Below are 12,921 nucleotides of genomic sequence, written 5' to 3'. Positions count from 1 at the left end.
TAGTGTGTTGTTTTCAGAATAAGAGTCCTCCAAGTGTGTTTGTGGTGTGTTATTTTCAGAATAAGAGTCCTCCAAGTGTGTTTGTAGTGTCTTACTTTCAGAATAAGAGTCCATGGAGCGTGTGTGCTGTGTGTTATTTTCAGAATAAGAGTCACCTAAATGTGTTTGTAGAGCATTATTTTCAGAATAAGAGTCCTCAGAGTGTGTTTGCATTGTATTATTTTCAGAATAAGAGTCCATGGAGCGTGTGTGCTGTGTGTTATTTTCAGAATAAGAGTCCTCAGAGTGTGTGTTGATACATGAGTCAGCTTCTTTATCAGTGTGTGTTTCTTTACCTTCTTCTTCTTCTTCATCTTTCTCTTTTCCTCCTTCTCTCTCGTCTTCTTTCATCACTTGCTTCTCCTCCCTTCTTTCTTGATTCTGCTGCACAATTATAACCTGAACCTCCTCTTCTACCTCCACCTCCTCTGCCTCATCAACTCCCTCATCATCCAACTCCTCCTCTCCCTCTCCTTCTGTCACTTCACTTCCGTCCTGCTCCTCCATTTCTCCTCCCTCCTCTGCAGTCTGTGTGTGTGGCAGTAAATCTTCATCCCTCCTAAACACAGTCTCCTCCAACTGTTTCACCTCCTCCACGACACCCTCATCAACTGACACTACCATTTCATGCTTCCTCATCTGCCTCTCCATCCGCTCTCCCTCTTCCCTCTTTTCCTCCACCTCCCCCTCTTTCCCTCGCTCCTCCTCTCCCTTCTCCTCCACCTCCTCCTCTCTCTGTTCTCTGCAGTTCTTTTCCGGCTCAGTGTAAACTTTCACACACCTGTCTGAATCAGTACCTTCTGTTTGCTCCTGTGACGTCCGGTGCTCTGACTCACCGCTGGAGGTGCCCATGACTTCAGGAGGAGCAGAGGAGGAGGAGGGGGTGGCGGGGGAGACGGGGGTGAGGATGACAGGTCTGCAGGAGTCCTGACTGAGGTTTTCTTTGATGAGCTTGGAGCAAAGCCTGGTGTGGGCACTGACCTCCACAGGGTTTGGTGTTATACTGACAGGGTGTGTGTTTGTGGGTTTGTTGTGACGTGTGTGCGTGCTCTGAGCAGAGAGTGTGTTGGTGTTTCGAGGTGTGTGTGTTGTTGGAGCTGTGTGTGCAGAGGTGTCTGTGCTGGTCCTGGCTCGGTGCTGCAGACTGATGGACTGGGTTAAGGAACCTTTCTGAGGGGAGAAGCGAGGCAACGGCAGCTCTGTCAGCTCCACGTACTCCCCCTCCGAGTCCTCCGCCTCGCTGCTTGCTGGTGATTGGTTGGTTTTTGAAGCAGATGGGAGGAGCTTTACATCCTCCTGTCTTGAGGGTTTAGTATCTGTACAGAGATTATGCGATGTGTTAATCAACATATCCCCGTCCTTAACAGAGGACTCCTTGTCCTCCTTCAGGGTAGTCCGGGGCCGGCTAATGAATTGTGGGTAGACCAGGTCCTCCCAGGGGACCCTGAAGACGTCTCCGTTGGCAGAGAGGAGGCAGCGCTCCAGCCTGGATGCTCCTCGCCGCTCACGCTCCCTGTTGACAGAGTCCAGCCAGGCCATGCTGAAGAGGGACCGCAGAGCTATCTCCGACACCTCCTGCTGCTCCACATGATGGCTGCCGGCCGACACGCTGCACAGGAGGAGCCGGGGGGAGGAGGTGACGCTGCTTCTGCAGGAGGCACTGTGTGTTCGAGGAGGAGGAGGAGCGGCAGGAGAAACCAGCAGGTAGAAGTCTCCTGGACGAAGGAGACGCTGGTCCAAAGGACAGAGCTGAACGACTATCTTCTCATGGATGCACAGAGGCCAGCCTTCATGACAGAACAACCAACCACAGTACTGCAACTGGGAGGGACAAAAGGAGGAGGACATTATTACTGAGTTCAGTATGCAGTGAACTATATTTTCACAGTTCTAGCTCCACTTAAACTAACTTCCAGTCAGTGACCCGGTCAGTGTAACCTGATCTAATGTAACCTGGTCTGATGTAGAGCTGACTCCAGGTTTCTCTGCAGGGTCGGTCTCAGTCAGGCAGACCTTCTGCTCCTGGCTCCTGGCTGAGGAGGAGCACAGATCTCTGCTCTCGGACTAAATACTTCTCTTCTCCTTTGAATCACTTTGTTCACTATGTCAGAAATTATTGTTTATTACAAACTGAATGAAGTGAACTTGAACTGATGGAGCGTAAACAACGGCTGATTCATTCATCGGAAAGTTTTCCCTTATTTTACAAATAGTTGGATAAAGACTAACAAAGTGTTTTTCCTTCCAACTCAGCCTGGTATGTTAGTGAAATAAGGACAGTGTTGGACACTGTGGTGTCTCTCAGTATCACCTGTGAGTCCAGCCTCTAACAGCTGTGCTCAGCTGTATCAGTGAGTTACAGTCACAACATCAACAGGCCAAACATACGCAGGCTTCAGCTGCTGCTCCCTCCACCTCCTGACTTCCTGCTCCGCTCCGCTGAGTCACCTTAACCAAACGTGACACATCAGCCAATCACGTGTGGTGTTCCACAGACAAGAACAGACACGCCCAGAGGGAGAGGGTGGTCTGTCCGACTCATCAGCGAGAGTCTGTTCATCACAGAGTCCTGACTCACAGAGACACTCATAATCTCCTAAACCTCAGTTTGTTGTTTGTCCTCCACCGTCACAGATCTGAGATCTGTCTAACACAAAACATAGAGACTAAACAGGGACACATTTACTGTGAGGACGGGTCCTCATCCTCACTTTGCTTTTAAATGAAAAGTGCACTATAAATAAAACTGTATTATATATATTATTATATACATCATCCTGGTCCCTCACAGTGTTTCTGGGGCACTCTACAGGCAGGACAGGAGTCTACAGGCAGGACAGGAGTCTACAGGCAGGACAGGAGTCTACAGACAGGACAGGAGTCTACAGGCAGGACAGCATCTTACAGGCAGGACAGCGGTCTCTACAAACAGGACAGAGGTCTTTATGATCAGACACATCTGGGGACACTCACGCAGGCATGTTGCTGGAGGTTCTGTAGGAAGTGCTTTGCAGGCAGCAGGAAGTGGAGCAGGTAGCGGAGGCCGTCTCCTCTGTAGCAGCTATCCACCACGTTGAGGACCTGACAGAGGACAGTCGAGGACGTGGCCTGGAAGGGGGGGTAGAGGGCTGACAGAGTAGTCTGGATGCACCGGTCCAAAGATTCAGAGTCCTGAGAGGAAGAGAGCGAAGACAGACCAGGGTCAGATTTAGCAGCTTTCAGCTTCATTGCACTTTCACTGTAGTTTAGCTCGTGAAAGTCAGAGCTTCCGTCCTGTCCAACACCTGTAGACAGGACGGGAGCTCTTCATCCGTCCCAGTGGGAAACTGTAGTTAGTTTTAGTTCATGTAATCAGGGCTCAGGTTTTCAAATGTCCTCTAATCCTGAAAACTGAGAACCTGGTCTGTCAAAGAACATGTGTGAGAGCACAGAGACTGTGAGAAGCTAAATAAGACCAGCACAAAGCAGTGTGTGTGTGTGTGTGTGTGTGTGTGTGTGTTTACACACATCCAGCTGCTGTTGATAAAAACACACCACACCTCTCTTCACATTCCACTCACAAAAAACAGAGACACTGAGCCACATCCAAATCTCACACACTTCCTCTGTATGAGACAGACAGGAGAGTGTGGACTGAGACAAGAGGAGGACAGGTTCAGTCCACCGACACTTCTTCCACCAGTGTTTCCAGTTGCAGCCTGTCCCTGTGCCGTAGATCAGCCTCCACCGGCGGCGGCTCTCTGTCTGCGCGCTGCTGTAAAGGGAAACGCCTCTTATCAGCACGTGTTTGTTCTCTGATCGCACAGTCAGAAACGAGTTCAACATTTCAGGCTAACCGCCAAGGGCGCGCCCGGCAGGAGGTGTGGCTGGGAGGCCCCGTCTGTGGCGGTCTGTAACTGGATCCACTGGTCTGGAGGCAGTGGAGACTGGTCAGGTAAAAATATCAGGCTGCACTCCGTGTGGCTCCAGACGCCGCCTGACTGTGTTTCACACACGTGTGTGTGCTCACATACATTTAAACACTGACTTCAGACGCTCTGAGCGCTTCTGCTTTGATGAGTCCAGGTTCCCTCCTCTTCCTCCTCTTCCTCCTCGTCAAGCCAACTTCAAAACAACCAGTTTAAACCACAGTGACCGACAGCAGCTGTGGATCCACCATCACTGCAAACATCATTTCTCACAGTCCAAACACAGTCCATCCACATCTGAACACACAAACCAACAATAACTTTCAATGTCAGTGTTTTTACTCATTTCTTTTCCAATGTTTTATCTATTGATTATTGGCACCCAGCAGCACCCATCACAGAGAGAAGCAGAACGTGCTGTGTGGACTCTCTGTGACTCTGAAATGTAAAGAGGAGACACTGAGGTTTTAGCTGCAGTTCGTGTCGGAGCCATTTGATCACAGAGATCGCAGCATCTCCGACGTCCTGAGCCAGGATCCGGCCGCCTGCAGGACCGACTGATCACCTGCCTGTTAACTAAAATGAGACGCCTTCCACCTGCTTCCAGACCTGTCGTACTGCTCGGCCAGCAGCACAGCCAGCAACAGTCCGTGCTGAGCTCAATATTCTGGAAGTGACTCAGGCAGGATTCACACACAACAGCTGGCAGCCAAATGCAGAGCTGAGGCCAATATTAGCAGCAGGATATCAGATGACAGTCAGGGGGCCAGTGAAAGGCACAATGACCGACACACATCTCAGACCATGAGCTCAAACTGCTGACGTGAGACAACACAGAACCTCTCTGGGCTCAGAGTCAGGAACAGACCCAGCCGGATCTCATTCAGAACCAGAATCAGAGAAGTGGATCCAACCAGAGTAAATATGAACAGACTGAAAGCTGGTTCCTGTCAGTCGCCATGAGAAGCCTCACAGCCTGATGTTTACAGCTGCTCCACAGTCTGCAGCAGCTCCATCAGCTCGCACAGACCCACAGAACTACAGACCCACAGACCCACAGATCTACAGACCCACAGAACCACAGACCCACAGATCCACAGAACCACAGACCCACAGTACCACAGACCCACAGTACCACAGACCCAAAGAACCACAGACCCACAGTACCACAGAACTACAGACCCACAGACCCACAGTACCACAGACCCACAGTACCACAGACCCACAGTACCACAGACCCAAAGAACCACAGACCCACAGTACCACAGACCCACAGACCCACAGTACCACAGACCCACAGTACCACAGACCCAAAGAACCACAGACCCACAGTACCACAGACCCACAGACCCACAGTACCACAGACCCACAGTACCACAGACCCAAAGAACCACAGACCCACAGTACCACAGAACTACAGACCCACAGACCCACAGACCCACAGTACCACAGTACCACAGACCCACAGACCCACAGACCCACAGTACCACAGACCCAAAGAACCACAGACCCACAGTACCACAGTACCACAGACCCACAGACCCACAGTACCACAGACCCACAGTACCACAGAACTACAGACCCACAGACCCACAGACCCACAGTACCACAGACCCACAGTACCACAGACCCACAGATCTACAGACCCACAGAACCACAGACCCACAGATCCACAGACCCACAGTACCACAGACCCAAAGAACCACAGACCCACAGTACCACAGACCCACAGAACCACAGACCCACAGTACCACAGACCCACAGAACTACAGACCCACAGACCCACAGATCCACAGACCCACAGTACCACAGACCCACAGAACTACAGACCCACAGACCCACAGTACCACAGACCACAGACCCACAGAACTACAGAACTACAGACCCACAGATCCACAGACCCACAGTACCACAGACCCACAGAACTACAGACCCACAGACCCACAGTACCACAGACCACAGACCCACAGAACTACAGACCCACAGTACCACAGACCCACAGTACCACAGACCCAAAGAACCACAGACCCACAGTACCACAGAACTACAGACCCACAGACCCACAGACCCACAGTACCACAGACCCACAGTACCACAGACCCACAGTACCACAGAACTACAGACCCACAGATCTACAGACCCACAGAACTACAGACCCACAGACCCACAGTACCACAGACCCACAGTACCACAGAACTACAGACCCACAGATCTACAGACCCACAGAACTACAGACCCACAGACCCACAGTACCACAGACCCACAGACCCACAGTACCACAGACCCACAGTACCACAGACCCAAAGAACCACAGACCCACAGTACCACAGAACTACAGACCCACAGACCCACAGACCCACAGACCCACAGACCCACAGATCTACAGACCCACAGAACCACAGACCCACAGATCCACAGACCCACAGTACCACAGAACTACAGGCCCACAGAACTACATACCCACAGACCCACAGATCCACAGACCCACAGAACTACAGACCCACAGTACCACAGAACTACAGACCCACAGAACTACAGATCCACAGACCCACAGTACCACAGACCCACAGAACTACAGACCCACAGACCCACAGAACTACAGACCCACAGATCCACAGACCCACAGTACCACAGACCCACAGAACTACAGACCCACAGACCCACAGAACTACAGACCCACAGACCCACAGAACTACAGACCCATAGACCCACAGATCCACAGATCCACAGTACCACAGACCCACAGAACAACAGACCCACAGACCCACAGTACCACAGACCACAGACCCACAGAACCACAGACCCACAGACCCACAGTACCACAGACCACAGACCCACAGAACTACAGAACTACAGACCCACAGAACTACAGACCCACAGAACTACAGACCCACAGACCACAGACCCACAGAACTACAGACCCACAGACCCACAGAACTACAGACCCACAGTACCACAGACCACAGACCCACAGAACTACAGACCCACAGAACTACAGACCCACAGACCCACAGTACCACAGACCACAGACCCACAGAACTACAGAACTACAGACCCACAGAACTACAGATCCACAGACCCACAGAACTACAGACCCAAAGAACCACAGACCCACAGTACCACAGACCCACAGATCCACAGACCCACAGTACCACAGACCCACAGATCCACAGACCCACAGTACCACAGAACTACAGACCCACAGAACTACAGACCCACAGACCCACAGTACCACAGACCACAGACCCAAAGAACCACAGATCCACAGACCACAGATCCACAGACCCACAAACACTGTCTTTATGTGTGTTAACCCCAACACAACACAGCACAACACAACACAACATCAGAGACACAAATGAAACAACCATAGTCTGTATAAAACATGGACGTAGCACCCGTGATGTCACCCATTGGTTTCGGGGAGTCGGTTTTGTGACCAAACCATGGGCATTGGAGCTGCGCCATCTTGGATTTTAGTTTGGCAGAGAGGCGGTTACTCTACGGGTCAGCCGGCCGTGAACCCGGCCACTTGGCTCGGAGCAACCGAGCTAGCCTTAAGGCTAATCAGCTAGGCTAACAAGCTAAGCGGCAGCTACACGCAGCTACATCCACCACATGACAGTCCCCGAGTCCGACCCGACTAGCTCGCCCGCGTAGGGCCGCGACACACAGCGTACAACAGAGATCATAATGTTGCTGCTGTGTTTTAAACGTGACTGTTTCAGATAGAGAGGTTTTAGGTGGAGCCGCAGGGTTTGGTGGAGTTGTGGGGGGAAATTTATTTCTAGCCTATTATTTAACTGTGAAACCATCATTATTATTTCATATTTATAAATACATTATTATTATTGCCGTCATTATTATTAATGAAAATAACAAAAATAATGATAATAATAATATATCAAAATGTTTAATATTTAATATTTACCGGCTTTCACCGCTGCCTCCACCCACTATCCACTTACAGTTACAGCAGCCGCTGACTGACGGAGCTGCTCTGTCCATGCAGTGTCGGACTTTTTAAACAGGAAAATGAGACCAAATAAAATTGTAGCCTAGTATTCACACAATAAACGGACTGAGAGCACGGAACACACCGCAGCAGCGTTCCTAACATTAGCTGCTCCGGTCCTCTATCTGTATCAGCAGCGACCAGAAATCGGCAATGAAGTCATAAGCTAGCGGCAAAGTATGCTAATACATGCTAATTAGCACAAACATCCAGGTAAAATAGTGAGAAATTTACTTACCGAAAAAACTGCAACACAGACTCCTTCGACGGTCGGTTAGTACAGTCCACACTACAACAAGCCATACTGTCACAGAAACCTATCCGAACATTGGCAAACAAACACGGACACTGCAGCCGGAGGCCTCTGGATGTAACTGCCTAGCCCAGTCGATGCTTTAGCAAAGAGCTAACTGCCAGTGCCTGTTTATGGGGCTGTCACTCAACGTAACCACGCCCTAATTTATGTAAGAATTTTAAGCCTAAACCCCCCCCCCCAGTGTTCACGGAGGTGGAAACTATCAATAGAGACCAAAAACTAAAAATGTACCAGGCTCTAAATATGTTTTTTTAGGCTGTAAAGTTGGCTATTTTAACATGGGGGTCAATGGAGAATTGCTCACTTCTGGAGCCGCAGCTTTCTGAACGCGGCAGAGATCCTCACTGCTGAAACTACAACAACACAACAACACAACAACACAAAGCAGGTGATGACATCACAGGAAGTCGACGCTCCCAACCTACAAAGCTGTGATTAGCTCACTCAATCTTAAGAACACACACGCGCGCACACACACGCACACACGCATACACACACACACACTGTGTATGGAAGTGTGAGGATTACAGTATTAAGACTGCAGAGAGGGAGAGGAGGGGTGGGGGGGTGAGGAGGGGGCACATCAAAGCAGGCTGGGTGAGGTTCCCATGGGAGACTGAGAGCCCCCCCCCCCCACTCTGAGGCCCAGCTGAATAATAACTTCATTATCCTCAACACACCAGAGTCCTGTGATACAACATGTCTGATTCTTTCATTTAGTTTTCCAGAGTTTCACTGAGCTCAGGCTAGGTCAAAGGTCAGAGGTCAAACCACTGGTTTCCTTTCCAGACTTGGAATTTAGTTTTAGCTAAATTTTTAACCGCAGAGCTCGAACTTGGACCCGGTGCAGTCAGGGCTGCGTTCAGGATGAAACTGAGAAGCTGGAGACAAGACTCAACAAAAACCACTTCAGCTGCACGAGGACAAGAAAAACTGCTGTTAATCTAATTCATGTTCCCACCCGGCTCAGAGGCCAGGTACCGAGCCACACCAACACGTCTCAGCAGCAGAGGGTGAAATGATCCCTGAGGCCCCTGAAGGTTCTGATCCAGAGCTGACGGGCCGTGGTGGTTTCCCTGTGTCTTTGCTGTGGAGAACAGGCTGACGTTTAATCACCCAGATGGAGCCTGTCACATAAACTAATCCAATCTCTCAGGTTCTGCTGGTTTTCATGAATAGGCAGAGGCAGCCTCTCTCTCCCCAGAGGACCATGATTCATTCACCTAACTGTCAGCCGACTGCTGATGGGAAAACCAGTTCCTGCTGGGCGTGGAGGACGAGGGTGCAGCACAAAGCAGGGTCACTGTCAGGCTCCACAAACACGATCCGACAGCCGCATGGATCTGGACTGAACATACAAAGGAGCCAGTGCCAGTGACCAGTCATTCATCATTCAGGAAGCAGAATAATCCAGCCTCCCGTGTTCAGCGTGTGTGCACTGACACATGTGGCACTGAAACGTGGCTGATATCAGATTAAACCTCGGCCAAACCGAAGCCGCTCACATGTCTGAACAAGCGCGCCATTAAGAAGGGTCACGAGTTTCCGAAAAGCAGAGGTCCTGACCTTTTTCAGTAACCAATCATGGTAACACGGCATGGAGAGGGTGGAGCTTTAAAGGCAAGGGACCCACAGGAGACATGACCTTTGACCTCCCCTCCCTCCCTAAGTGAACACAGTGACAGAATAGGCCAGATGTCCTGCAGAGAGAAAACCGCAGCCACTGATGAGCACAGCACCAGAGGACAACACATCTGAGACGTCTTCACTGGAATTAGACTGTTTCTTCCACCTCTGGAGGACGACTGAGACTCAGTCTATCCAGATGTTGAGAAGGTGTAGATCTAAGACACACCTGTGATCTTTCCTCCAGGTTCACCGAGTTACATTTAAGACACACAGGTTGTAATGTCATACCTGCGTCACACTGGAAAAGAGGTGTGGACAACACCGGACCAGATTTCTGCTCCGAACATCAGAGACACAGACAAAGATTCTGGATTTGATCTGATACGAGACACATGAAGCGATGCATGAAGTGTACTGCACAGGACGTAAACAGGGTCAGTCTGAGGTCTGAGTTTAAACAGTGCAGACCGACACACACACACACACACACACACACACACAGAACACACAGAACACACACACACACACACACACACAGAACACACACACACACACACACACAGAACACACAGAACACACACACACACACAGAACACACACACACACACAGAACACACACACACACAGAACACACACACACACACAGAACACACACAGAACACACAGAACACACACACACACACAGAACACACACACACACACAGAACACACACACAGAACACACAGAACACACACACACACACACACAGAACACACACAGAACACACACACAGAACACACAGAACACACACACACACACAGAACACACACACAGAACACACAGAACACACACACACACACAGAACACACACACAGAACACACACACAGAACACACAGAACACACACACACACACACACACACACAGAACACACACACACACAGAACACACACAGAGAACACACAGAACACACACACACACACAGAACACACACACAGAACACACAGAACACACACACACACAGAACACACACAGAACACACACAGAACACACACACACACAGAACACACACACACACAGAACACACACAGAGAACACACAGAACACACACACACACACAGAACACACACACAGAACACACAGAACACACACACACACACAGAACACACACACAGAACACACAGAACACACACACACACACACACAGAACACACACAGAACACACACAGAACACACACACACACACAGAACACACACACAGAACACACAGAACACACACACACACACACAGAACACACACACAGAACACACACAGAACACACACACACACAGAACACACACACACACAGAACACACACAGAGAACACACAGAACACACACACACACACAGAACACACACACAGAACACACAGAACACACACACACACACAGAACACACACACAGAACACACAGAACACACACACACACACACACAGAACACACACAGAACACACACAGAACACACACACAGAACACACAGAACACACACACACACACAGAACACACACACAGAACACACAGAACACACACACACACACACAGAACACACACACAGAACACACAGAACACACACACACACACACACACACACACACAGAACACACACAGAACACACACACACACAGAACACACACACACACACACAGAACACACACAAAACACACACAAAACACACAGAACACACAGAACACACACAAAACACACAGAACACACACACAGCACACGCAGAACACACACAGCAGGCTGGCACGACCCAGTCTGCGTACAGGACAAACAGGTCTACAGAGGACGTTGTGTGTCTCTGTCTCCTCCCACCTTTTTTAAACGGTCTTACCAATAAAACTCGAACACTCTTTGTGTCACTTCAGACTTTCCACTGCCTCGAACACAGTCGGTAACAGAGCTGTGTGCCGCCGCCGCCGCCTCTCTGTTCAGATGCTCCTGCCGGCTCTGGCTAAGGTTTGGGCAGTGTTATGGTGATGAGGTGTCCAGGTATTTGAAAACGCTCACGGTGTCTGTTTCATCTCAGTCATGAGGAAACCCTGTTGGTTACACAGCCGTTACACGCAGCCGTTACACACAGCCGTTACACGCAGCCGTTACACGCAGCCTCGCACGCAGCCTCGCACGCAGCCGTTACACGCAGCCTCACACGCAGCCGTTACACGCAGCCTCACACGCAGCCGTTACACGCAGCCGTTACATGCAGCACTGACCTGATGAGCTGAACTGAACTGTGGCTGTAATCCACTGAGAAACTTTAACTCACAGCTTTAAGAACAGACCTCTGTTTCCTTAATGATCACAAATCCAACGAGATCCACAGGTAACCTAAGCCCTGTGTGAAAAGGACTTCTGTCGCAGGAAGTTGTACCGGTGTCATTTTACATTTGCTTAACATGCTGCAGTCCAAACTCTGGCTCCATCTTCCTTTGTGATGACTTTGCTTCCTCACAGATTTGTTTCCACCTCTGTTTTCTTCTGGTGTTACCTGCTGCAGCTTGTTTAAAGACGGAGTGCTGTTCTCCCCACAGGGATCAAAGCTTCATCTGTCTGATCTTATCTCAGCGGTGACTGACGAGCAGGAATGAGAGCTGAATAGCTCTACCTGTCTACCTGAGTCTACCTGCTCTGAAAGTCCCAGCCGTAAACTGATCGCAGTGCAGAGGAGTCGACGGCGGGAGCTCCGGGGAAAAACACCGACCGACAGGCAGGACACACACAGGAATGCTACAGGTACCGACGCCATCATCTGAAGCTAGCTGAGCATGAACACACACATCAGAGGCTCGCTCAGGTGACTCCACCTGTCTCCACCAGTGTCACTCAGCAGCTCTGTGACAGCAGGAAAACGGCATCAGGACTGTTCTCAGAGTCCCATCCTGGCTGACTGAAGGTTTGTGAGCGGGCGGAGCAGAGACTTTGCAGAACCTGGATCAGTTTTATGCTAAGCACAGACAGAACAGAGTGACCAAACATCACAAGATCAATGCAC

At 50.2% G+C, this 12,921-nt stretch overlaps 1 protein-coding gene across 2 annotated transcripts in view; it reads right to left on the bottom strand.

Annotated features, from left to right (window-relative positions):
* plekhg4 (pleckstrin homology domain containing, family G (with RhoGef domain) member 4) overlaps positions 1-12,921 on the bottom strand; it is a 47,467-nt gene that overhangs the window by 15,822 nt on the left and 18,724 nt on the right. For both annotated transcript variants that reach the window (XM_041052444.1, XM_041052523.1), the window contains 2 exons: positions 3,013-3,210; positions 1-1,860 (listed from right to left, as the gene is read on the bottom strand). The exon at positions 1-1,860 is cut by the window's left edge and continues 307 nt beyond it. In XM_041052444.1, coding sequence (XP_040908378.1) covers positions 1-1,860; positions 3,013-3,210 — 2,058 coding nt within the window. The remainder of the gene's footprint in view (positions 1,861-3,012; positions 3,211-12,921) is intronic.

This window comes from Toxotes jaculatrix, chromosome 1 (assembly GCF_017976425.1).
Source record: "Toxotes jaculatrix isolate fToxJac2 chromosome 1, fToxJac2.pri, whole genome shotgun sequence".
Taxonomy (NCBI): domain Eukaryota; kingdom Metazoa; phylum Chordata; class Actinopteri; family Toxotidae; genus Toxotes; species Toxotes jaculatrix.
The sequence above is the reverse complement of the archived record's forward strand: the minus strand, read 5'-3'. Positions and strand labels throughout refer to the sequence as shown.